Below are 27,750 nucleotides of genomic sequence, written 5' to 3' on the forward strand. Positions count from 1 at the left end.
AAAAAGAGTAAAATCTCTAATTTCATCAATCAGAAATGGTAAAGATGAAATAACGACAGACTCCTCGGAAATTCAAAAAATCCTTAACAAATATTATAAGAAACTTTATTCTCAGAAATACGAAAACCTAAAGGAAATCAATGAATACTTGGAAGCATGCCACCACCCAAGACTTAGCCAGAATGAGGTGGAAATGTTGAACTGGCCTATATCAAGTTCTGAAATAGCATCAACTATACAAAATCTCCCTAAAAAGAAAAGCCCAGGTCCAGATGGCTTCACATCAGAATTCTACCAAACTTTTAAAGAGGAACTAGTACCTATATTACTCAAACTTTTCCAAAATATCAAAAAAGAAGGAATACTACCCAACACATGCTATGAAGCAAACATCACCTTGATCCCCAAACCAGGAAAAGACCCAACAAGAAAAGAAAATTATAGACCAATGTCACTAATGAATATTGATGCAAAAATATTCAACAAGATCCTAGCAAACAGAATCCAGCAACACATCAAACAAATGATACACCACAACCAAGTGGGTTTTATCCCAGGGTCTCAAGGCTGATTCAATATATGTAAATCTATAAATATAATTCATCACATAAATAAATTAAAAAACAAAGAACGTATGATTCTCTCAATTAATGCAGAAAAAGCTTTTGATAATATCCAGCATCCCTTCATGATCAGAACACTTAAGAAAATGGGTATAGAAAGGATATTTCTTAAACTAATAGAGACCATCTACAACAAACCCACAGCCAATATCATATTGAATGGAGTTAAATCGAAACCATTTCTACTCAGATCAGGAAACAGGCAAGGTTGCCCATTGTCTCGATTGCTCATTAACATTGTAATGGAAGTTTTAGCTATTGCAATTAGGGAAGAAAAGGCGATCAAGGGTATCTATATAGGGTCAGAGGAAATCAAACTTTCACTCTTCACAGATGATACGATTGTATATTTGGAAAACACCAGGGATTCTACTACAAAACTCTTAGAAGTGATCAAAGAATACAGCAATGTCTCAGGATACAAAATCAACACCCATAAATCTGTAGCTTTTATATATACCAACAATAGCCAAGCTGAAAAAACAATCAAGGACTCTATTCCATTTACAGTAATGCCAAAGAAGATTTGGGAGTTTATCTGACAAAGAACGTGAAAGATATCTGTAAAGAGAACTATGAAACTCTAAGAAAAGAAATAGCTAAAGATATTAATAAATGGAAAAACATACCATGCTCATGGCTGGGAAAAATCAACCTTGTCAAAATGTCTATACTACCCAAAGCAATATACAATTTTAATGCAATCCCTATTAAAGCTCCATTGTCATACTTTAAAGATCTTGAAAAAATAATACATCATTTTATATGGAATCAGAAAAAAACTCAAATAGCCAATACATTACTCAGAAATAAAAACAAAGCAGGAGGAATCATGCTACCGGACATCAGACTATACTATAAATCAATAGTGATCAAAACGGCATGGTACTGGCACAAAAACAGAGAGGTAGATATATGGAACAGAATAGAGAACCAAGAGAGGAAACCAGCTACTTACCATTATTTGATCTTTGACAAGCCAATTAAAAACATTCAATGGGGAAAAGATTCCCTATTTAACAAATGGTGCTGGGTGAACTGGCTGGTGACCTATAGAAGAATGAAACTGGACCCACACCTTTCACCTTTAACTAAGATAGACTCTTACTGGATTAAAGATTTAAACTTAAGACATGAAACTATAAAAATACTAGAAGAAAGCACAGGGAAAACTCTTGAAGGAATAGGCCTGGGCAAATATTTTTTAAGGAGGACCCCCCCAGGCAATTGAAGCTGCATCAAAAATACACTACTGGGACCTGATCAAACTGAAAAGTTTCTGCACAGCCAAGAACATAGTAAGTAGAGCAAGCAGACAGCCCTCAGAATGGGAAAAGATATTTGCAGGATATGTCTCCGACAAAGGTTTAATAACCAGAATCCACAGTGAACTCAAATGTATTAGCAAGAAAAGAACAAGTGATCCCATCTCAGGCTGGGCAAGGGACTTGAAGAGAAACTTCTCTGAAGAAGACAGGTGCACGGCCTACAGACACATGAAAAAATGGTCATCATCCTTAACCATCAGAGAAATGCAAATCAAAATTACTTTGAGTTATCATCTAATTCCAATAAGATTAGCCCACATCACAAAATCTCAAAACCAGAGATGTTCGCGCAGATGTGGAGAAAAGGGAACACTTCTGCACTACTGGTGGGAATGCAAACTAATACGGTCCTTTTGGAAAGATGTTTGGAGAATACTTAGAGATCTAAAAATAGATCTGCCATTCGATACTATAATTTCTCTACTAGGTATATATCCAGAAGACCAAAAATCACACTATAGCAAAGATATTTGTACCAGAATGTTTATTGCAGCCCAATTCGTAATTGCTAAGTCATGGAAAAAACCCAAATGCCCATTGACTCATGAATGGATTAATAAATTGTGGTATTTGTACAGCATGGAATATTATGCAGCCATAAAGAAAGATGGAGACTATACCTCCTTCGTGTTTACATGGATGGAGCTGGAAAATATTCTTCTTAGCAAGGTATCCAAAGAATGGAAGAAAAAGTACCCAATGTACTCAGCCCTAATATGAAACTAATTTATAGCTTTCATACAAAGGCTATAACCCAATCTCAGTACAAGAATATGGGGAAGGGGAAAGGAAGGTGAAGGAAGGGGGAGGAAGGGTGGAGGGAGAGTGATTGGTGGGTCCACACCTAGGGTACATCTTGGAAGGGCACAGGTGAAGTTACTAAGTGTAGAGTATAAGGGTTTGAACACAATAATTAAGAAAATGCCATGAAGGCTATGTTAACCAGTTCGGAGAAAATATTTCAGACTGTATATGGAACCAGCACATTGTACCTCATGATTGCATTATTGTACACAGCTATGATTTAATTAAAAAATAAATAAATAAATAATAGACTTTAAAAAAAAGTAAAAAAAAATAAAAGGCAAGGCAAAGGAGCAAAATTTTCCCCCCAAAGTTTTCCAGACTGTTTAAACCCAGTCCCACAGTTATCTTTTCCCACAGTTGTCATAGCAGAAATAAGATAGGAAGGGGGGACCTCAGTGCTTTGAGGTTAGGAGTTCTATGCTGAGGATTATGGATAATATCATCCTCCCATTTTACAAATGAGGAGACTCAGGCTCAGAAAGCTAAACTAAATGTCCAGTGCTATATAGGCAGCAATTGAAAAGAGTGTGAAGCTAGCCTGGTTGGGTTTTTTTGTTTTGTTTTTTGTTTTTTGTCTGGAATCTCTCCTGGTTCTGATTCTAGCTCCATTATCTTTAGAGTGTCAGCCATATCCAACATCCAACACTCTCTAGAACATTGCTGTTATCACAATTGCTGTTATCAGCAGAGAGATCTGTTGGACATCACTGCAAAAGATTTTCCCTTTTTCAGCCTTGCCTCTTCTATTTTGGGAAAGTGGGAACTTTACTTCCAGTGACATATCTCATGATCTTTAAATAAAAGAAAAAGAATTTCTGGCTACTTCAACTATGGCTTAAGACACCCACCCTCCAAATGCACAGTACTATCTCCAAGAGCCTGGCACAGACTAGATGCTCAAAAAAAATAGTTACTCACTGGAAAACAAAACAATGAATGAAGCTAGCAAAATGGACATTGTTCACAATTTGTTGGAAATTGGGTATTTGATATTCAGGAGAAAGAAGTGAGAAAATAGAATAAGATCCAATTATGGAGGACAGACCCAGGCCCAGTTTTCCCCCGTACAGTTTTAGTTGGTAACTTACTATTGTGTTTGCAGAGGAAGAGACACATGTGAATGTCTATAGTAACTACCCAGAACTCAAATTGACTGTAACACAAAAAAAGACATTGTAATGAAACAGAACTGAAAGTTCTACAAATATTTCTAATTCTTGGCCAAAATATTCATGGGAATGAACAAGCTCCTTTGACTGTTCCAGGCTTATCTCTTTCTTCTCCAGACCTCCAAGTCCTCGTCTGCACCACTGGATCCACTTTTTTTATTTAAACAAATCATTTCTCTTTGATAAAAATCTTTCCTGCTCTAATGCATTAAACCTCTAAGATTCTGAAAAGTAACAGTAGTTAGAATAATATTCCCCAAGCCAGAAAAACTAGGGCTTTTAGCTTCACTACTGTTGGAGAATTCTCCAATTTTTTTTCTTCTCATCCACCTCAGTCTAATAAAAAGTATCAAGGACTGGCCAGCTAAACCATTGAGGCAGCCATGACCGTCCTAATGCAGCATTGCAGATTCCGAAAGCACCCCCAGACTGGAAGAGCTGTATTCACTTTATAATTCTACTTCAATGCAATGGAAGTCTTCCCACTGTAAAAGGCCCAAGATGAAGCCTTGCATACAAGAGGTGGCTTCTACTTTACTTAGTTTGGGGATTTTTAACTCCATTTTTTGGTGGATATTTTCAGAAGGGCCAGGAGGTTGTTTAGGGTAATAGGAAAAAAGGAGGGAATCTTGTGTCATCTGGCTGTGTGACCAGAAGTGGCATCCTGTCTTTGGGGCTCCATGGCTTCATCTTTAAAACGAGGGTACAATATTCCTGGCATGTCAAGACTTGTTGTAAAGTTTAAAAGAACAAATCAGGTGAAAATGTCAGGCGCTCCAGACAGGCAAGGTGGTAACTGAGTGATCAGGTCAAGTTTATACATGGCCAGAGCTACCTGCCTCCTTCTCTTCTGCACTCTGCAGGTTTTGGGAACAGAGTGAAACCTGTTCACCACCTGCCCAGTGCCAGAACATGGCCTTTGAGAACATCCACCCTGAGACAGTGTGTAGCAAGTGCTTGTTTGTTATTAGTGAAAGTATAATAGCATTATTAATCATTATTGCTATTTATAGAATATGTACACTGCTCAGGATTTCATATGTATTATGTCATGTGAGCCTTGGGAGATGGCAGCTATTGGTATGTCCACTTTCAGATGAGGACAGCAACAGTCCAGAGAAGTAAGGAACCTATACAAGGTCATACAGGTAGTACAGAGCAGAGCGGGTAAACCCAAGTCTGTGCTGTTAACCTTCACACTTCTTCAACTATACACTGAATTTTGAAAAATAATAATATAGAACACTTATAATGCCCTAGGCAAAATTATCCTACTTCTATAACAGCTAGTCAGAGAGGGTACATGGCTCACCTGAAGTCACCAGCTACTGAAAGGCAGAGCCAAGGTCCAACATTATACCCATCTGACTCCTGAGGGGCTGCTGCCACCCACTGGTTCGCATTGAGGGGCTAAGTGGCCAGTCCCTCCCACTATTATACCCCTGCTCAAACAGAGTCTGATTAAATTACAAATTCTGTTCTTTAATGACTTCCAAGTGAATTTGCATAATCTACCTGTCCAGGCCACTCTTACCAGAAGCACCAGCACTTTTGTAAATGACCCAGCTCTTTTTTCCCTTCAGAAATGCTGGTCCACAAGAGCAAGTCTAGGAAACAATGCTGAGGCAGAGCCCCAGGGAAAAATATTTGGTTCCCTAGATACAGCCCCAAATGTTCCTCTCACAAGACTGGTCCCTTCTAATGGAGGCAAAACGGAACTGAGATTAGAACAGAGCAGGAAAAGAAGTGGGGAGAAACTTGCCGACAGAGCATAAGGACATGTGCTCAATTCTGCTTGTGAATGAAAAAGCTGGAAACGTCCTCCACCCATGCTTTCGGGTCACGGCGCCTTCTTTAGCAGGGAAAAGATTCCAGAAGGCTACCCTGTTTCCCCGAAAATAAGACAGTGTCTTATTTTAAGGTGTGCTCCCAAAGATGCGCTAGGTCTTATTTTCAGGGGACGTCTTATCTTTCCTGTAAGTAGGTTTTATTTTCGGAGGATGTCTTATTTTCGGGAAAATAGGGTAGCAGCAACATAGCCAGGAGGAATCTGGCAGTTGCAGAGCCGAAGGAATCAAAACATAATGATGTACACTAATTTTTTTTTTAAGAGACAAAACAATCACTTAGTTGCCAGGGGACCTTAACAGTAAAATGGGTAGAAAACTCAAAAGTAGAGCAGGAGATAGAAATGAAAGAAAACTGAGTCATTCGTTCATTTCGCTGAATATTTATGGAGATCCACAATGCAATAGGCCTTGTCTAGGAAAGCACCAGTAAATGAAACAAATCCCTGCCCTTATAGAACTTACATTCTACTGCAGAGAACTAAAAAGGAAAATGACACTGCAGATTTGATATGACAGTGGCAGTCCTAAGTCTGGAGAACCTCAGCCATGAGCTTGCCCACAAGGTCACCGTTTATGGCAGGCTCTGATAGTCAAGCTCTGTGTCAGCATGTAAGAGCATCACAATCCTGTCAGCAGGTGTTGTTAAACCCATTTTAGAGATTAGTAAGTATTAGAAATAGTAAGTCCGACAAAAGTTCAGTACACTGGACTTTGAACACACATCTATTAAAATCTGAGGCCTCTGTTCTTTCCTTTTTATCATGTGGTCCCTCTGTAGCCTCAACATCTCAAGTGTTCTGAACATCACTGTTGCCCAAGACCTCTTTCTCCCATTGGTCTTTTCCACTGGTATGCTGGTGTTTGACGACCAGCTGTCTGATGAATGGGTGCCGATTTGTCACAATTACTAATTTCTGTAGTAACAGTTCTCTCACCTTGACCAATTTACTGAGTTGGGAATTGCTGCTCCCGGACAGATTCAACAACCTCAAGAGCAAAGGTAATACCCTGTTTCCCCGAAAATAAGACAGTGTCTTATTTTAAGGTGTGCTCCCAAAGATGCGGTAGGTCTTATTTTCAAGGGACGTCTTATCTTTCCTGTAAGTAGGTCTTATTTTCGGAGGATGTCTTATTTTCGGGGAAACCTGGTAGTATAAATGTAGTAAAATAATTGGAAAGTGAAGAGTTTCAAGCTTTATTACCTTTATTTGTAAGGCAAAACCCCTAACTGTATATGTCCTAGCCAATTAGAAATAGGCTAGGACTCCGTGCCTTACCCAGTTCATTTGTATAAATTATAAACTCCCCAAGGAGGAGTTATTTCAGCCTCTATGCAGGGACCAAAGATAACAAAAGAGACTTTGAAAAGTATAAATCAGAGATATTCTAACAAGGTTGATGAAAAATTGAAATACGAAAACCCTGACAATAAGCCTGTACTCCAAAATGAATGGAAAGTTAATTCAGGTTTTCTAATTAATTTTAGTTAATTTGTAAGTTCACAGGGCAAGGTATGTGATTGTTTTGCTCCGTAGTTGTCTTATATTAAGCCCAGGGTTTCCAGATGTATCATACAGTGAATAAACAGTACCTAGAATACCTTTAAATTACCAGTCCTGCAGTTTATTTTTAAAAATCCCTTTACCCAAGCTGCTCTTGTCTTTACTTTAAGTTTTTGAAAGACACTACTTTTGCTCCCTCCTACAGGCTGTTTTTTTTTTTCCACGGGAAAAGAGAAAACTGACAGTTGGCAAAGCAAAAAGTTTCCAAACCACAGGATGTCGGGTACTTGCATAATCACTAAAGCCAAAATTTCCATTTTCTACAAAGCGACTGGAGAACTTTTCATTTCTGGTTAACCTGAACTGCAGACGAAAATGAAAATCCTCCCTATACCCACAGGCTGTGCTCTCCAGCTTTCTTGGTTATATTTTGTGACTTTTCCTGTTTACAGTGTCTTGCCCTCCCATATTTTTTTTTTTGACTCATTGATACTGTACCATGATGTCTAAAAATACAGCCTAACAACTGGTTTTAAGTAAAGAGGATGTTTCTTTCTGCAGAGGAACAGCAGAAATATCCTGCATGTTTTTCTGAAAATAAACATTTCACAGTCTCTTCTCAATACCTAAAACATGAGGGTTTTTGTTTTTTTTTTAAAGACAGAGTCTCGAGCTGTCGCCCTTTGCCATGGTGTCAAAGCTCACAGAAATCTCCAACTTTTGGGCTCAAGTGATCCTTTTGCCTCAGTTTTTCTATTTTTAGTAGAGATGGGATCTTGATTTTTTTTTTCTCAGATGCTTAATAAATAGTGTGTTACTGGTGATATATCATCTGTGATCTAGAGGTTGATTTTAGGTTCAACATGCTTTAATACAAGAGACAAAGAAAAATGCAATTGATTTTATCTTTCCCGTTTCACAGAGGCAGAAACTGAGATTTAGGGAGATACTATGATACTCAGGTAAATATCGGGGCCAGGACACAGATCCAAGCCTCCTAACTCTAAATCCTGTGCACATCTCATTGACACCAGGCTAAGGTATCCTGCTGGTGTTCAGCTCCAGACTTACTAATGTTTCTTTCTCTCTTCCTTCCTTCCTTTGAAACCTGGCTATTCTTTTCACCAGACTTATGACGTCAGGCTATAATCTGATAAGGGATTGTCTTTTATGAGAATGTCCTTCCCCAGGGAATGTCTGCCCAAAGCTGACTGGAATTGCTGGCCAGGTTGGTGCTGGTGCTGGAGCTGCAGAAATGACTGTCTACTTCCTGGCCAGCCTTTCTTGTTTCCTTCCCCTGACCTCTGCCAAGCAGAAAGGAGCTCAGAGTTAATTGTCCAGAAAACAGGTCGTCCCTTCAGTCTGTACTTGGGAGCCACTTCTCAAGAGCAGTGGTCCAACATAAGTTCTCTTCATCAAGTTCCTCTTTTCCCATGCTTCCTGGGTAAGGAGAAGTGAGTTTGGAAGTAAGTTTTACACATGCTCAAAACTCAAAGCCATTGCCAGTTTATCTACTTCAGCTCCCTTATTGTTATCTGAAAAATCTTATTTGTTTAATTATTAATAGTTTCTTTTCTTCTCGTTACCTCTAGAACAATCACTCTTTAAAGGGATGACTTTGTGCCTCAGGGGACATTTAGTAATGTTTAAAGACATTTTGGGGGCCAGGAGCATGGCTCACGCTTGTAATCCTAGCACTCTGGGAGGCTGAGGAAGGAGGACGGCTTGAGCTCAGGAGTTCAAGACCAGCCTGACCCATCTGTGCTAAAAATAGAAAAATTACCCAAGGGTAGTGGCATGCATCTGTAGCCCAGCTGCTTAGGAGGCTGAGGCAGGAGGATTGCTTGAGCCTAGGAGTTGGAGGTTGTGGTGAGCTAGGTTAATGCCATGGCACTACCTGGGGTGACAGAGAGAGACTCTGTCACAAAAAGAAAAAAGAAAAAAAATTGAGGGTCACCACGGAGGACTAGGATCTATTGACATCTAGTGGGTGGCGGTCAGGGATGCTGCTTAGCACTTTACAGTGCCCAGGACTGTGCTCCACTGGCTGTAAAGGGTAAACAGTGTTGGGGTTGAGAACTCCAGTCTTATCTGCTGGTATATATTAGTATTGAGAACACTTCTTGCCCTTAGGAAGTAGTTAGTAAATATTGATTAAGTGAATGAATGAATACATGATCCAGAGCTTTTCCACACCAAATTAATTACCTGTGTGCTAGGTTATATCTCAAGCCTGAAGCAATGTGGAGTCACACTCAGGAGGTCGCATCACTGATAAATGTCATCCTGAACCCTGAGTGGTCAAATGGGCATGACAGAGCCATAGAAGCAGCCCAACAGGTGGGGAAGAATTCCATCCTGACTGCTGAAGGGAAATCGATAGCAAACACAGACTACATTTTTAGCAGCTGCCTGTATTACTTCATAGTGAGGCCAGGAGATAGCCAAGGGATGGTGATTGCACAAACTTTGCTCCTCTTCTGGGCTTGCTTCCAGGTGGTGGCCTCAGTCTACCCTAGTTTGATAAGTCTAGATCAAGCTTTTCCCAAGATGATGGGTTAAATGCCTTAGCCACGTGTGGTTTAATATGTAAGATATATTAGATGAGAAATGCTTTGCAAGCTAATGGAGCAGTTAAGAGTACAAATTCTGGAGTCAGAACACCTGGGTTTGTATCCTACTCTGCCTCTTCCTGGCTCTATGAACTTGTAGGCTGGGGCTAGTCACATACCTTTTCTCAGATTCAATTTTCTTTTCCATAGAATAAAGCTAGTGATGGAGTCCATCTCACAGGGTTGTTGTGTAAATTCACTGAAATAGCCCATGAAGTGGCAGTGTCAGGCACACAGTCAATAGCCATTACTTTTTATTAACATTTTTCTTCTTCTTCTTTTTTTTCTGAGACCTAGTCTCACTATGTCACCCTAAGTAGAGTGCCATGGCATCACAGCTCACAGCAACCTCAAACTCTTGAGCTTAAGCCATTCTCTTATCTCAGCCTCCCAAGTAGCTGGGACTACAGGCACCCACCACAACGCCCAGCTATTTTTTGGTTGCAGTTGTCATTGTTGTTTAGCTGGCCTGGGCTGGGTTCGAGCCCACTAGCCTCAGCGCATGTGGCCAGCACTGTAATCACTGTGCTACAGGTGCCAAGCCAACTTTTTTAACATATTTCTTAAGACAGATTATTCGATTTCAGCTTTGGCAAACCGAACTCCCCTTCTTTACCATTCCTCCCCTCACCCTTCTTCCTTTGCTTCTATAACACTGTCAGCTTTTCATCCTTTCTCGCCATCTCTTTTTTTCCTTCTCCCCTTCCAGGGACCCTATGAGGAATGCACAAGTCCTACTTTGGTACAAGCTCTGGAGCCTGCCCCTTTGCCTGACTTCGTAGCAGTATGAGCAGAAACCATTTAACCTCTGTGCTTCAGTTTTGTCATGGATAAAATCTAAATAGTAACACCCCCCTACCTCGTAGTCTTGTTAGCAGACTGAAAAAAAAGAGACTGCATATATGAAGTGCTCTGCACTCATGTGACATGTAGTGCTTACTAGAAGCTGAGAATCATTTATTGACACCTAAAGAAGTCCCCAGTGATTGAGCATGGGAGGATAGGCACCATCTTGAAAGAACTTGAGGGAAAATCACAGCTGACTGCGCCTGGAGATGTCTGTGTCAGTCTAGGCCATTCTCTGAACAGGAGCATCAATAGCTCATATTCAGTCAACACCCAGAGTTGATATAAAGGGGCCCTGTTCAGCTTGGGTTGACATCACTGGGGTGAAATATAAAACTCCATCCCCTCAATAGATCCCAAAGTGAGAACGTCCTAGATATATTCTTATCCTGCTCTCCAATTCCTCTAGATGTCTCATCTGATGAGGAGTTTAATAGTGCACCTTGTTCTCAGGTGGAAAGCTTGTTTTTTATATGTAAGATTTTCTGGGCCAAGCCTTGGGAGTTGATTGGGACATCCTCGCTTCAAATTATTTTCTGTCAATTTAAATCATTTGTGAATGTATTTTAGTGTTAACTGTGTCTGAGTTCTGAACAGTCGAAGCATTCCTTTACTCAGCAGATATTTATCATACATATCATATTCTTTTTTAATTTGATCGATTGATTGATTGGAGATAGAGTCTCACTCTGTTGTCCAGGCTTGAGTGCAGTGGCGCCGTCATAGCTCACAGCAACCTCAAACTCCTGGGCTCAAATAATCCTCCAGCCTTGGCCTCCCAGAGTGTTGGGATTACAAGCAGAAGCCACCGTGCCTGGCAAATATACCGTATTCTTTAAAATATGCCACTGTTCTAGGCCATGGGGAAACAAAGCAATCAGCTATTGGATAGTTATCAACAGAGAAGTGAAGGGATCTGATGTGTGTTTTGAAATTAACACTCCGTGGCCAGGTGGAGTCCATCGGACTCAGTTGGAAATATGAATAGCTGACTTTTCACTTCCAGATGGCAGATTACACTCTGGAAGGATCATTCCACAGAAAACCCTGAGGAATCATCTTTATGAGGCAAGCCTTCTCATGCTAAGCTTTCAAAAAAGGTTAAAAGGGAGCGAGGCAGCGGTGGGGACGGGGAAGCCACTGCTTCCTTATCAAGCTTTCGTGTTTCTGTGTTCAGAAGAACAACTAAAGCTAAAGTAGGCTGGAGTTTTGGCTTTTTTTTTTTTTTTTTTTTTTGTAGTTGTTGTTTCCTGTTACTTTTCAGGTTGATCCTGGTGGTTGTGGGTGGTCCCACACTGCCCTGTCTTGAATTGCCTTTTGGTTTCTCCCATGCTTCTCTCCTCTCCTAAGTCAGTGTGATAGGGGAAAGGATGAGGATATAGGCTCTCTTGTAGACTAGAGTCCCACCATATCTGGGAGCCCCAGGAAACCAGAGATGTGGCCTGTAGCCGAATCTCACTTCTCTTCTGACCTTCCTCATCTGACCACTGACCAGATGGACAAAGTGTTTCCACCAGCAGTCAGCACTTACACTCTGAGGACTGACCCTTACCCACTGGAGAGCAAACACAGGGCAGCCACAGACTGAGGTGGGAGTCTTAATCCAACATGCACAATTTTTACCTCTGAATTACTGGGGTTCAATGGGGGAGGGGGTAGAGAGAAAGGTATCGAGTCTGGGTGGATGTTAAGAAAGTGATTTTTTTTTTTTTTTTTTTTGGTGAGCCATTGTTACTATTAACTGCCACTAGGTAGGGATTAGTTCTGAAACTGTTCCGATGGTCTTTGTGGGGTTCAAAATGATCCTGTATCTGTATTCCTTATGCTTCATGTACAACTTTCTTTAACTGTGACTCCTGTTTTGACATTAGAAAATAAAGCACGGATAACTGTTATGTTTTAAAATAAATAAGGGCCAGGCATAGTGGCTCATACCTATAGTCCTAGCACTCTGGGAGGCCAAGGCGGGAGCGTCCCTTGGGGTCAGGAGTTCAAGACCAGCAAGAACAAGACCCCATCTGTACTAAAATTAGAAAAATTAACCAGGCGTTGTGGTAGGTGGCTGTAGTCTTAGCTCCTCAGAAGGCTGAGACAGGAGGATCGCTTGAACCGAAGAGTTGGAGGTTGCTATGAGCTAGGCTGATGCCACAGCAGTCTAGCCTGGATAACAGTATGAGAATCTATCTCAAAAAATTAATTAATCAATTAATTAATTAAAAAATAAGAAATACCCAGTTTGGATTTTTTTCTTTTAGTTATAGTATTTTAAAAATTAAAACAAAATTAACCCGTTGGAAAAAAAGTTCATTTGAAGATGATGGCATTTATTATTTGAATAACCTTGTGCCCATCATTTACCCTCCAGCCTGGGAGCCCTGAGTTTTAATTTCAGGTCTGGCATTAATTAACTGCCTATGTCATGTAGCTTTGAGCCCATCTGTTTCTTAGTATCCCCATATCTAAAATAAGTGGGGGTGAATACTTGCCTTCCGAGAGTCTTTCTATTTACAAATTCCAGAATTCTAACTATTCCTACTCAAACTGTTTTCCTGGGTGGCACCTATGGCTCAAAGGAGTAGGGCGCCGTCCCATATGCCAGAGGTGGTGGGTTCAAACCCAGCCCTGGCCAAAAAAAAAAAAAAAGGCTCAAACTGTTTTCCTCTGGAAATGAAATGAGTTTTTATGCCCACTTGATGATACTTGTTTTTACTTTTCTATCCATTTATCTGATCCATTGAGAATGGGCTGTGTGGAAGCTTCCTTAAAGTTTGTCACTTGGTCATGTGTGTCACACCATGAGTATGGTAAACATTTTGGTGAAGTGCTTGGACTTTGCATTTGGGTCTAGTTGTGCCATTTGTGAATCTTGTTATTAAGTGACGAGAGCAAACCTTCTGTTGCTAGCGACCATCAAATCAGTGCCCTGACCTCCCAGTGGAACCATCCTCTCACCAGAGGAAAGAAAGGGCTCAGTGAATAGTGATCGTCACGTGTGCTGTGTGAGCATGAAACTGCCGTGTCCTTTCTCTCTAGTTCTACACTGCCCTTCTCCAGCCTGCCCTGTGTGGTCTCTTATCACAACATAATAGAGGGCTTTGTTCCCTTTCCTCCCCAGATGTCAACCTTGCTTGATAGTTGTGTTGTATTTTCACTGATATGAGGGAGCATGAGTGATTATGTGTGGGGACTCTACCATATTAATGACATCAGTTAGGGGAATTCTGTCCTTAATAGCAAATCAGCGGTATCTTATGAAGATGCTTTTAGTTGCAAGAAGCAGAAGCCCATTCAAGTTAACTTTAGAGAGAAGAAAAAGTGGATTTGTTGAAGGAATGCAGGGTAGGGTGTTTTGTGAAACTCAAGGACAAAAGTTCACCCAGACCAATGGAAGGGTCTAGAAGTGACAGGAAAGACATTAGGAACCCTCACAGCGGCTCTCAAGCCTTTCCTCTCCGGTCACATGCTTCCTTCTTGCCTCCTTCTTACTACTTGTCTCCTTCATTCTCTTTTCTGTCTCTCCTTCATTCTCTCTGCTTTCCTTTCTTCACATACATTACCAGGGGTCCTCAGACTACGGCCCACGGGCCACATGAGGCGGTGTGATTGTATTTGTTCTCGTTTTGTTTCACTTCAAAATAAGATATGTGCAGCGTGCATAGGAATTTGTTCATAGTTTTTTTGGTTTTTTTTTGGTTTTTGGCCGGGGCTGGGTTTGAACCCGCCACCTCTGGCATATGGGACTGGCACCCTACCCCTTGAGCCACAGGCGCCGCCCTGTTCATAGTTTTTTTTTAAACTATAGTCCAGCCCTCCAAAGGCCTGAGGGATAGTGAACTGGCCCCCTGTTTAAAAAGTTTCAGAACCCCTGCATTAGACAGTGGCCACCCCGCAGCAACCACGTTTTCATCCTCTCAGACCCAATTCCAGATTCTCTGGGCTGAGGTTCTGATTGGCCCAGCTCAGGTCACGTGTCTAACCCTAATCTAATGTCTAATCAATTGAGGCAGAAGGAGCAGGGTGAAGTTGTTCAGACATGGCCACTACTGCCCATGTTTGTCATAAGATGATTAGACACACCAAAAGACATTTACTGTTTAATCTTCTAGCTCAAGAGAAGATCACCAAAGCAAAATAGAAAGGCAAAAAAAAAGATGATTTTTAAAAATCATCTAATAAATTTATTTAGATTATAGAACAGAGTAGCTTGAAATATTTTCTGAGTTATGACATGTTCCTTAATGGATTCATACTGTGTGATGTTTTGAGCATGATTTTGTTATATCTTTCTGCACTTCAGATTGCCTTTGGTGGGTGGTTTTACCAAAGAAGTAAAATGACTTAAACTGATACATTTAATTTTTCTCTTATTTATTTCCTCCTCTAGTATTGAAAGTAGGAGGGGAAAAAAAGATCTTTTTTTCTTTTTTCAGTTAGACTTTAATTCAGATCTTCTTGCCCAGGTAACTTTGAATAAATTACCATGAGCCGTGTACCCTGATTTTCTCATCTGTAAAATGGGGATTTTTCCATGTTATTGATCTTTTTAGCACTTTAACGAGGTAAGATACATAAAGTGCCCAGCTCAGTGACTAGAACTAGCAAAGGTTTGTTCTCTTTCTCCTTCCCACTGAAGATGTGTACTTGATCTTGGTTTTGCAGAGGTAAGAAAAGAATCTGTGGCCATAGGACCACATAGTTTGCTCTGCTCTCACTTACCTCTTTGCCTACTTGGTTCCTGTGGGCTGAATCACCATAATGCCATGATCTAACCAGCTGTGTGACTTTTAACACTATTAGAGCAATGCGTAAATGTAAAAATCAGTGTATTTTATATTGAAAACAGGTTACATATACTACTCCAAGCCTCGATTTCCTCATCTGTTAAATGACAGTAATAATACCAATTCCAGATTGTAACTGTGAAGCTCAGAAATTATTTAAAACACCCAGTGCGGCTCGGCACCTGTGGCTCAAGCAGCTAAGGTGCCAGCCACATACACCTGAGCTGGCTGGTTCAAATCCAGCCCTGGCCTGCCAAACAACAATAATGGCTGCAACCAAAAAATAGCCGGGCGTTGTGGCCGGCGCCTGTAGTCCCAGCTATTTGGGAGGTGGAGGCAGGAGAATCACTTGAGCCCAGGAGTTGGAGGTTGCTGTGAGCTGTGATGTCACAGCACTCTACCCAGGGCAACAGCTTGAGGGTCTGTCTCAAAAAAAAAAAAAAAAACACCGTGCAATGCTGAGTACACAGGTGGCCCTCAGTAATAGAAGCTGTTTCTATGTACCTGGTTTCTACGTATTTCCAAGTCTTACAGTTTTGCAGAACAGCTGAGAGACAAAATGCTGCCCTTGCTTTTCAAAAGTGACCCAGGAATTCCACCACCACGCACAAAGCCCAGTGTGCAAAGTTCACGGTGGCATTGCTTGTATAGCACAAGAGTGGGGACAACCTAAGTGTTTCTCAGCAGGATACTCATTGAATTATCATATATCCACAGGATAATTGAACCTTTCAAAAGAATGAGCCCCATCTATATGTGCTGACCTTCAAGAGCTCTCCAAGAAATGCTGAATTTAAAAAGCAAGAGTAAAAACAGTGAGTTTATGCCAGGCGCGGTGGCTCCCACCTGTAACCCTAGCACTCTGGGAGGCAGAGACAGACAGATCGCCTGAGCTCTGGAGTGAGACACCAGCCTGAGCAAGAGTAAGATGCCGTCTCTACTAAAAACAGAAAAGCTAGCCGAGCATAGCCATGCTCAGTGGGACTAGCCTGTAGTCCCCTACTTGGGAGGCTAAGGCAAGAACATTACTTGAGTCTAAGAGTTTGTGATTGCTGTGAGCTATGACGCCACAGCACTTTACTTAAGACGGCAGAGTGAGACTCTGTCTCAAAAAAAAACAAAACAAAAAAAGTGAGTATAACATAGTCCTACTAATACTTGGATTGAAAAAGAAAGAAATATACACACCTACACACGCGGAGCTATACATACAGAGGTATGTATTCATACTACCTTTCTGGATGGTTACAAAAACAATTAAGAGTACTTCATTTGTAGAACAATATATTCAATATAATAATATGTATTAAAGTAAAATATGTAAAATGAAAACATTTTTAATATGTACACATATATTTGAAAATACAGAAAAGCAATCTATGAAGATTCTCATCAAACTGACAAGATGGGCTCGGCCCCTGTAGCTCAGTGAGTAGGGCACTGGCGACATACACGAAAGGTGGCGGGTTCGAGACTGGCCTGGGCCTGCTAAACAACAATGACAACTGCAACCAAAAAATAGCTAGGCCTTGTACAGGTGCCTGTAGCCCCAGCTACTCGGGAGGCTGAGGCAAGAGAATCATTTAAGCCCAAGAACTGGAGTTTGCTGTGAGCTGTGGTGCCAGGCATTCTGCCAAGGGCGACATAGTGAGACTCTGTGTCAAAAAAAACAAAAACAAAACAAAACTGACAGGATGGGGTTTTCTGCAGATAAAATGGTTTGAAGAATGAATTAATCAAAGGAAATTTTGGCATTCTGTGAATTGATCAAATATTTTACAATGAATATTTCCCAGTATTGCGATTTTAAGTGATAAAAAATTAAATATAAGTGAAAACTTATACATCAAACTATTCTTTTTTTTTTTTTTTCTTAAGACAGAGTCTCACTATGTCACCCTCAGTAGAGTGCTATGGCATCACAGCTCACAACAACCTCAAACTCTTGGGCTTAAGCAGTTCTCTAGCCTCAGCCTCCCAAGTAGCTGGGACTATAGGTGCCTGCCACAACACCCAGCTATATTTTTGTTGTTGTTGACATAGTTTAGCAGGCTGTGGCCAGGTTTGAACCCGCCAGCCCCAGTGTATGTGACTGGCACCCTAACCACTGAGCTATGGGCACCGAGCTCATTGAGCTATTCTTAATTATGTATCTTCACCGTTTTTAACTACAGTGGTGATATATACTAAGAAGGAAGGCAAAGGACAAAAGTTTCCAAAATAGAGACTTTTTCCTTTTTCTTTTCTTCTTTTTTTTTTGGAGACAGAGTCTTACTCTGTCGCCCCTAGGTAGAATGCCATGGCATCCTAGTGCACAGCAAGAGTGAGACCACAACTGACGCTGGCCACCATGCCCAGCTAGTTTTTCTGTTTTCAGTAGAGATGGGGTCTCACTCTTGCTCAGGCTGGTCTGGAACTCCTGAGCGCAAGCAATCTGCCTGCCTCCCAGAGTGCTAGGATTATAGGTCTGAGCCATTGCACTTGGACTTTTTTTTTTTTTTAAGAGACACAGTTTTGTTATTTTGGCCAGGTTGGTGTGTAGTGACTATTTACAGATTGATTATAGTTCACTGTGACTTTGAACTTCTAGGCTCAAAAGACCGTCCTGCCTCAGCCTCCCAAGTAGCTGATTCTATAGGCATGTGCCACCACACCCAGTGATACTTTCTACTTTAATTTTAGTCTGTGTTTTTCTTCTTATAATAATGAGTGCATGGTATTTATTAAAACACACCTATGAGTAAGGCATTTTTCATTTGAAAAACAGTGATTTGAGAAAAAATGCAGTAGTTTCCTCTGGGAAGACCTTCTTTTCATAATACATGTATAATTTTGTGTACATTGTTTGAACCTGGCATGATGTATAGGTGCTACTTTTTCAATATATAGACTAGCCTTTGTTTTCTGTTCTTTTCTTCTTTTAAATCCAAGTTAGTGCCATATAATAAATCTGTTTCTGGCCAAGTTTGTTGATTAACTCAACTGAGGCCATTTTTAGACTGAGCATGTACTATATAAAATAAATAATACGCATTCGAGCAGGTTTGCTTGCCAGCCCTGTCCCTGACACCACTCTTACTGTCTTGTTTCCACAGATGACAGAAGGCAGGCACTGCCAGGTGCACCTCCTGGATGACAGGAGACTGGAGCTGCTGGTTCAGGTAGGTGCTGCCCGGGCAGGTATTATCCAGGGAGGTGTCGTGCAGGTAGGTTTTAGCACAGGTAGGTGTTGGCTACACAGGGATACCCCAGCCTGTTTCCCTCTCTGAGCCTCTTGGTCTGTGTTCAGGCTGCTATCTGTGCCTCAAAGCCAATGTCTCAGGATTGATTAAGGAGGAGCAGCTTCAAAGTAAAAAAAGCTTGGTCTATTTATAAGAGTAGTTTTTTATTTACTTCTTTCATTCATTCATTCATTTTTGAGACAAAGTCTCATTCTGCCACCCCGGGCAGAATACCATGGCATCATAACTCACAGCAACCTCAAACTTTTGGGCTCAAGCAATCCTCTTGCCTCATCCTCCCTAGCAGCTGAGACTAGGTCTCCTGCCACAATGCCCAGCTGTATTATTTCTATTTTTAATAGAGACAGGGTCTCGCTCTTGTTCAGGCTATTCTCAAACTCTTGAGCTCGAGCAATCTACCCACCTCAACCTTCTAAATTATTAGGATTACTGGTGTGAGCCACCATATCTGGACCATAAGAGTAGTTTTAACTTGGCGACATGGATTCGGAGACATGTAGGTTTCAATCTCAGCTTGATACTAAGTAGCTGTGTGACCCTGGGCAAATGACTACTTCTCTGAACCTCTCTATAGTAGATTGGGAATCATAATACTTTCCCGAAGGAGTTATTGTGATATGAGAATCTGCATTCTGCCACTTTCCAGCTGCATGGCATTGTGCAAGTTAAGAGCCACGATTAAGACAGCCTAGTCTTCATCACAGAATTAGAGTTAAAACCAAGCTAGATTATACATGGAAGTAAAATATCTTTGTAATACATATAGCACTATATGAATGATGCTATTTTAATTGTTGATGCTTCTCCTATTCAACCAATACTCTGGACCAAGAGTCTTGAGAAATTGTGGAAGTCCCTGCAGACAGACCATACCTACAGCTAAGCTAGAATTCCCTCCTCTGACCAAACCTAAATTCTTTTCCCTTCCGAGGCTTGTCCCTAGCCCACTATGCTTAGGCCTAGAGTAAAAATAGTATAGTCAACAGTAGTTTCACCAAAGTAGACGGGCAACAGTAGTTTTACCAAAGTTTCTCAGTAGGCAAATCTTTTAGTCTAGATTTCTACCTGTTTCTTTTTTTTATTTTTTTTCTCTAAATCATGTCCATTTTTTCTTCCCCAACAACAAACACCCAACCTTCAAACCATCATAGTGTACTCTTTGGCTCAAAGTTCAAGAAGAATCCATCTGGAGTACTTAGCAGCAATCACCCTTTCATTCCCCAGTACCCGTAAATCCAGTATCCATTATCAGTCTAGATAGATATTCTGTCGGTTCCAATCCATGCTTTTCCGCTGGGGCCCAATGTTTCCCAAAAGCTCACAGATTAGATACCTCTTCTCCCTAGGCATTCAGTAAATGCTGCTGTTGCTAACGTGTTGGATGAGCACACTTACTTGATCCTTAGAAAGGAAAAGCTTAGGCTTTGGAATGAGACAGAACTGGAAGTTCAAATCCTTGCCCTTGCTAACAATGTAACATCAAGCAAGGTGCTTAACCTCTCTTGGCCTTGTCTGACTCATCTATAAAATGGAAATAAAAAGCCCTATCTCACACGCTTATTATAAGGATTAGATGAGATAATGAATATGAGTTCAGCATAATAAATGGTTATTGTTATTATTATCATTTGTTAGTTCCCTCTGTGGCTTCAACCTAGGGTCTTGAGCTTCTTCATCTGGCCACCATCAAGTGATTATTTACACAATTTTTTTTTTTTTTTTTTTTTTTGTAGAGACAGAGTCTCACTGTACCGCCCTCAGGTAGAGTGCCATGGCGTCACACAGCTCACAGCAACCTCTAACTCTTGGGCTTACGCGATTCTCTTGCCTCAGCCTCCCGAGCAGCTGGGACTACAGGCGCCCGGCTATTTTTTTGTTGCAGTTTGGCTGGGGCTGGGTTTGAACCCGCCACCCTCGGCATATGGGGCCGGCGTTGCCCAGGCTGGTCTTGAACTCCTCCCCTCAAGTGATCCTCCCCTCTTCACCTCCCAAAGTGCTGGGATTATAGACGTGACCTACAATCTTTTATAGTATCTCAGGTAACTAGTCAGTGAAGTGTTTAATACTCTTGGTCTTGGGCACTCACACCATGCTACATATAAAAGAGTGTTTTTTCCAAAACACCAACATATCAGAAAGCATACTGTTACCGTAGAGGGGAAAAGTAAGGTATTCAAATGAGCTGCAAATACATGAAAATGATGATCTTATTAACATTCCTATTCCCATCTTCTCTCCTTCCCTCAACTCTTACAGAGTGATCTATAGCAAATGAACCTAATCAGAAAATCGGCAGGTATTTAAAAACAAACAGAAGTTTCTTTAAACTATTGAGCAGTGGGAGAGAGAGGCAAACAAATTGCTTCTAACCGGATTTTTGTTTTGACAGCCCAAACTGTTATCAAGGGAATTGCTGGACCTTGTGGCTTCACATTTCAACCTGAAAGAAAAGGAGTACTTTGGAATAACGTTTGTAGATGACTCGTAAGTGTTTTAATAGTTTTCATTTCATTCTTTACTGTTTGCCTGGACTACCTACTTCCTGTCATTTACGATTAGTGAAAAGGGGAAAAAATGCTCCAAGAATTAGAATATGTTCTGCTTAAAGGTTTTTTAATACAAGATTTTTCTCCTCTGACTGTTGCAAAGGAAGAGGAAAAGAAATATTGACCATTTTAAGAACTCAAAATGTTGTTTCAGAAATTTGTAGCAATGATTTTGTTATTCATTGTTATTATTGATTGTCTTCACATGTCTTTGATTGAGGTTGTGCTTCTAATTTAGCTTTCATATCAGTGATAGAATTACCACATTGTTAGCCACTCACATCTTGAAACTGAATCAATGTTTTGGTGTTGGTAGGAAGACAGTTTAAAAGCAAATTTGTGACTCACTTGAAAATATGCATGTAGTTTAATATGAAATGATCTTTTCCACCACCACTTAGGTCCATTTTATGTTGCATTTTTACTATCTTTTTTCTTTTCCTTTCACGTTTTATGCTAAGTGACTGGATATTGTGTATATTTATCAGTCATACAAATCCTCTCTGAAATGAGGCAGTATATAAAAATAAATACATGGGAATTTAAAACTCTATGTAAGTGAATGTATTTGGATTTACTAGCTCCTGGCTCTTTGTGTGTGTGTGTGTGTGTGAGTGTCTGTGTCTCTTTTATTTCAGTCAAACTTACCTGCATTATATGCAACCTGATACATTATCAGAGGAATCCTTGCCCCTTTTGGAGTTAGTTTCCAAAGAGCTTCTTAAATATTAAAATTCAAGAAAATGTGTTCCAGACACAAAATATGTTGGCCAACTACCCAGCATTCTTTCCATGAAGCTCCCAATTGAAGTGCTTTTTTTCAGTTGTTCAGTTTAACCAGGTGGAAAGTAATCTCAAGAAGGAGTTTATTATTTTCAACACCTTGTGGCTTCTGATTACTTCCAACCTGGGTGACACTTGAACCCAGAGCCTGCAGGAAATGCCAACAGGCCCGGGACTTGAGCTGGATAAGAAACAGGCATCTAGATTGTCAGAAGACAGAAAAACCTGAAATTTGTGATTCTGGACTATGGATATTTCCTGAAGAGGGTTCAACAAAGCGGAAAAAGAGTTCATTGGCCATGCCCCCCCCCCTTCACTCTAAATCACAGAAGGATCTGTTCATGCATTAGCTACTGTGGAGAGATTCATGATGATCTGTCCTCTGTTGGATGAAGTGGAAAACACAGATGCCTATTGACTATAACCTTGAGCTGGAAAGTCAAAAACACTTCATATGAATTAGTGATTGAACACAAACACACATGGAGGTTGATCCTGAATGTGAATGAAATGCTAGCAAACAGGATAACACATAAAACCATAAATACATAATGGCTTAGTTGTATGGTATAAATTGTAACTGCTACAAGCACAGTAATTTAGGGAGAGTAGGGATTAAGAGCATAAGTATCAAGAGTAATTTATTCACTTAACAAATGTTTCTCAAATGCCTGCTCAATGCCAAGTGTTCTAGTCCCCAGGATTCAGCTATGAGCAACACAGACAAGGTCCCTTCCCTCGTGGAACTAATATTGCAGTGGTATAGACTAGCACAAAGAGTAAACAAATAGATAAATGAGAAAATACTGGAAATTATACATGCATTGAAGAACATAAAATAGGAGGCCATGATCAAGAAAAGCTGAGGGTTGGTTTAGACAGGGTGAGGTAGGGTGGCTTCTAGGAAGTGACATATAATGGAAAGCAAGACCCAGTGCTGCAACAGACTGGGGACGCAATCCAAATAAAAGCCAGTGCAAAAGTCTCAGTGGGGCTGAGCTTGACTTCTATAGTATGTTTTGGTTTGTTTCTGAGAAAGAAAAAACACAGTCAGTGTGCCTAGAGAGTAAGAGGCAGAGTGGTACAAGATGAGGGTTAAGAGGGAGGCAAGAGCAGGTATCATGGAATCTTGGTATCTGTGTGACCTTAGGCCAGTCACTTAACATCTCTGTCACTAAAGTTTTCTCATCTATACACTGGACTAATAGTACCTCTATAGTAATACTAACAGTAGTACCTATATAGTAAGTGCCACATTAGGCATCTGTTGTAATAGGGTTCTAATATTAAGTAGTGGTTAAATCAGGTAAGACATGCAAGGCTCATAGCACAGGCCCACAATATCAAACAGCCACCACATTATTGTCCATAGCCATGGCAGTAAGAGAGTGTTCAAAGTAGCTGAAAGAGGACTAGAGTGGGCTTCACACAGAAATGTAACTAAAATTGGCTCTGCAAGAGGGGAGAGGAGATGGCATTCCAGATAAGAGGTATTTTGTGAGCAAATGTACCACATGATAATGAACAAGATACGTTTGCCCAATGGTGAAGACATTGGCCTGATCATGTGAACAACATCACAGGTGAGCACTGTGAGTCACATAAATGGGAGGACACCCCCAGGCCACAGAAAATCCTGACTCATGACTGCAGTATCGAAGTGTCCTTAAACTGCAAGGTTTATGGCAGGCTGGGAAAGAGCTTCCTGGCTTTATGGAAGGCTTCTGGAAAAGCTCCAAGCTTGGTTGAGCTTAAACTAACAGTGTATAAATCAGAACTTCTCTCCAGAAAGAAAAGGAATAAAATGAATGACTTCCTTCAATGACCTGGACCACTGTCCTCCTTATCTGCCCAGGGATTTCTTTCTCAAAACTATATTGGGAAATGACCAGGTGCAGTGGCTCCTGCCTGTAATCCTAGCACTCTGGGAGGCCAAGGTGGGTGGATTGTTTGAGCTCAAGAGTTCAAGACCAGCCTAAACATGAGTGAAACCCCCATCTCTAAAAAATAGCTGGGTGTTTGGGTAGGAGCCTATAGTCCCAGCTACTCAGTAGGCTGACCCAAGAGGATTGCTTGAGCCTAAGAGTTTGAGGTTGCTGTGAGTTATGATGCCACAGCAATCTACTGAGGATGACAAAGTGAGACTCTGTCTCAAAAAAAAAAAAGAAAAGACAAGACTATATTGAGAGGAAAAGGACTTATGCAAGCCTCTTTGTCAGTTATCTCCTTTGGCTACACTAGTCAATGGTTATAGTCTTTCCAAAAACCCTGGCTCCAGAAGGTCCTCTGTGCACTCCCCTGCAAGTGACATCAGAGTCTCCTTTTAAATTAGGACCAATTTGAGAAGATGTCTTTCTGGCTCTAGCCATGAGCTGGGGTTTGGGGGAGGGGCCATAGAAATTGATCGTTTTCACTTTCCTGCAGAATAGGTCTGGAAAATTGCTTATGTCTAAAGGTGTCTCCGTGGAATATCTTGGTCACAGGCCTAGTCCTTTTACTTTGGTAAATACTTTTGGAAAGTATTTTCTTTCAGTACTTCCCACCCCCACACCCATAAAACCACCAAGTTAGATTCTTCCCAGGATGCTGTCAGAATAGCATTTTCCAGCTTCGACACCATCACCTTTTACTTTTGGTAGACGTCTTTAAATAGAGTGAGGCAAAGCTGAGAGGGATATTTTGTTAGTGAAACTAGCTACTTTCTATATACTCATTCACAGACCAAGAAGAGAAATGGAAAAATAGACTGCGGTTGTATAATTAAAGTAGTGATGACCGACCAAAACAAATTCCCTGGGGGTTAGAGGGAGAGAGAAATCCTGGGTTGACACTGGCCGGTGAGTGCCTTCTGCAGTGGTGTGTGCAGGGTGAGTCTTTCACCCCTAGAGGGCAGTCATGGCCCTCCTGAGGCCTCAGCCCTTCTAGGCACCATAATGGTTTCCATCTCATTTTTTTTTCCTTCCCATGTTTTGAAAAGCTTTGCTGAATAAGTTTTGGATTTATTTTTGCGAAGAAATAACAACACAACTGTGACTTTATCACGGTCCCTTTTGCTGGTCCTGAGATGAAGGGCCTTACATGGATATAATTCTAGCCAGAAAGAAAACTTGCTTTGGTTGATCTTGCTTTGGTTGATGAGGATGGATACGACTGTCTTTTTAAGGTATTAGTTCTGTTGTACTTTCTGATGAAGAAAAGCAGGTTAGAAGCAATAAGTAACCTTGACTATATCTCAATGGTAGTGTTAAGGGTAATTTTCATTTTTTATTAAATTATTTCAGACTTTTTCCTGTTGGTAAGATGGTGGTTGGATTTTTTAAATAATTTATCCTTATTAAAAATTGTTTTATATTATACATATATGAATATCTTCTTTTAAAAACATTTAATATCTGAGTTCATTCCCTTTTGATTACCTCATGCTCCCATTATAGTTTCTTCTGTAGAGTAACTAATATTAGTAATTTCCAGAACTATATCTAAAAATTTTCATCCACATTTAGTAGTGTTTGTTGATTGTGCCTCACCAGTTCACATAATTGGTTTATACTGTATACGTTATTGTACAACTTGCTTCACTCATTCTTAGACACCATTCCATGTGAGTTCATATAAGTATACACAATGCTTTTTAAACGATGCCACGTTTTTTCTACATAAAAGCCTAAAGGACAATTCAAAATTAGACTCATTTTCCCTAAGAAAACTTTTAGAACTTGATATTATATAATATTTTATGTATTTTAAGACACATTGAACACACATCTCTGAAATTGGAATATGTCTTTTTAAGACACATATCTCTGAAATTGGAATATGTCTTTAAATCAGTGGCATCCTAAACTTGATGAAATAGGCATAAGAATCTCTAAATTTCAGTCCCCTGCCTTTATTTATTTTATATACAAAATTAGTAGTTCTAAGAATCTTCCTTATGTTATTTTTATCAGCTTATTTATCTTTATAATACTCCTCCAAGGAAAGATAGAGGACCACTTATCAGAAGGCTTATCTTGTAACTATGGAAACAAAGATACACTTTTCCCAGTGTTAAAACTGCTCAGTTATCACAGAGTAAGCCAAAAGTTATAAAAGCTGATTGACTCTCCATCTCATTTTCTCCAGTAGTGAAAGTCCTGGATTCAAATTTCTATTTTGCCACTTTCCTTGCAGACTTATTATAATATAGCTTTAATGTATAAGAAATTCTAGCTGGGGGCGGTGCCTGTGGCTCAGTGAGCAGGGCACCGGCCCCATATACCGAGGGTGGCGGGTTCAAACCCAGCCCTGGCCAAACTGCAACAAAAAAATAGCTGGGCGTTGTGGCGGGCGCCTGTAGTCCCAGCTACTGGGGAGGCTGAGGCAAGAGAATCACCTAAACCCAGGAGTTGGAGGTTGCTGTGAGCTGTGTGACGCCACGGCACTCTACCGAGGGCAATAAAGTGAAACTCTGTCTCTACAAAAAAAAAAAAAAAGAAATTCTTAGCTGGGCTGGCAGAGAGTAGTTGCTCAGTAATGAATGGCTGTTATGCTGGGTGTGGTGGCTCATGGGAGACCAAGGTGGGTGAATTTCTTGAACTCAGGAGTTTGAAACCAGCCTGAGCAAGAATGAGACCCCATCTCTACTAAAAATAACCAGGCATTGTGGTGGGCGCCTATAGTCCCAGCTACTGGGGAGGCTAAAGCAAGAGGATTGCTTGAGCCCAGAAGTTTGAGGTTGCTGTGAGCTATGACAACAGGGCAGTCTACCTGGGGTGACAACAGGGCAGTCTACCTGGGTGAGACTCTGTCTCAAAAAAAGAAAGTTTCTTCTTATTATTATTACTTGTGCCCACTTTTACTATCTGCTTATAATGAATACAGCTTAGAACAGCAGTTCTCAACCTGTGGGTTGCTACCCCTTTGGGGGTCAAACAACCCTTTCCCCTTTCACAGGGATTGCCTAAGACCATCGGAAAACACATATTTCAGATGGTCTTAGGTACCAAGACACCACTCCTCATGTATGGGGGACACCACAACATGAGGAACTGTATTAAAGGGTCACGGCATTAGGAAGGTTGAGAACCACTGGCTTAGAATTTTCTGATTTGGGTTTTTGATTGGAAAATGTCTTCTGGCCCATTATAGATTTTGTTACAATCTGACACCCCACCCCACTAAAGTGAGCATGTTCTTAAGTTGAATTTTATGTAAGCAAGTAAAATGAGGTCTATGCCCTGTAGGAATTTACAGTCTAACAAAAGGACTAGTTGGACAACCTTGGAAAGCCATGTAAACAGTCCTGAGCCACAGTGTCAATCAATCCTTCTGATCCCTTAGAGGTCAAAGTCTAGAGAGAACGTGGTGAGGCTCTCAAGTAAATAAATAAGTACATACTTAAATATTTGTAAGTCCATAATATAGATACAGAGCTAGCACCCAGAGAGGACTAAGACCTGTACTTTTTAAAAATCTGTGGTGTTATCTGTGTCTGCTTGATTTTTGTCAAACCAGAAGTTTCCTCCTTCTTAATTATCTATAGTATTTCAGGTTTCAAAGCCAACCACGGTAGCTCAGGCCTGTAAGCCCAGCACTCTGGGAGGCCAAGGCCAGCGAATGATGCCACAGCACTCTACTGAGGGCAACAAAATGAGACCCTGTCTCAAAAAAAGAGAAAAT

At 40.7% G+C, this 27,750-nt stretch overlaps 1 protein-coding gene across 6 annotated transcripts in view; it reads left to right on the plus strand.

The window, feature by feature from the left end:
- Positions 1-27,750, plus strand: part of FRMD4B (FERM domain containing 4B) — a 455,009-nt gene that overhangs the window by 287,641 nt on the left and 139,618 nt on the right. For all 6 annotated transcript variants that reach the window (XM_053599743.1, XM_053599740.1, XM_053599739.1 and 3 more), the window contains 2 exons: positions 18,614-18,679; positions 21,150-21,244. In XM_053599743.1, coding sequence (XP_053455718.1) covers positions 18,614-18,679; positions 21,150-21,244 — 161 coding nt within the window. The remainder of the gene's footprint in view (positions 1-18,613; positions 18,680-21,149; positions 21,245-27,750) is intronic.

This window comes from Nycticebus coucang, chromosome 8, assembly GCF_027406575.1.
Source record: "Nycticebus coucang isolate mNycCou1 chromosome 8, mNycCou1.pri, whole genome shotgun sequence".
In the NCBI taxonomy this organism is placed as follows: domain Eukaryota; kingdom Metazoa; phylum Chordata; class Mammalia; order Primates; family Lorisidae; genus Nycticebus; species Nycticebus coucang.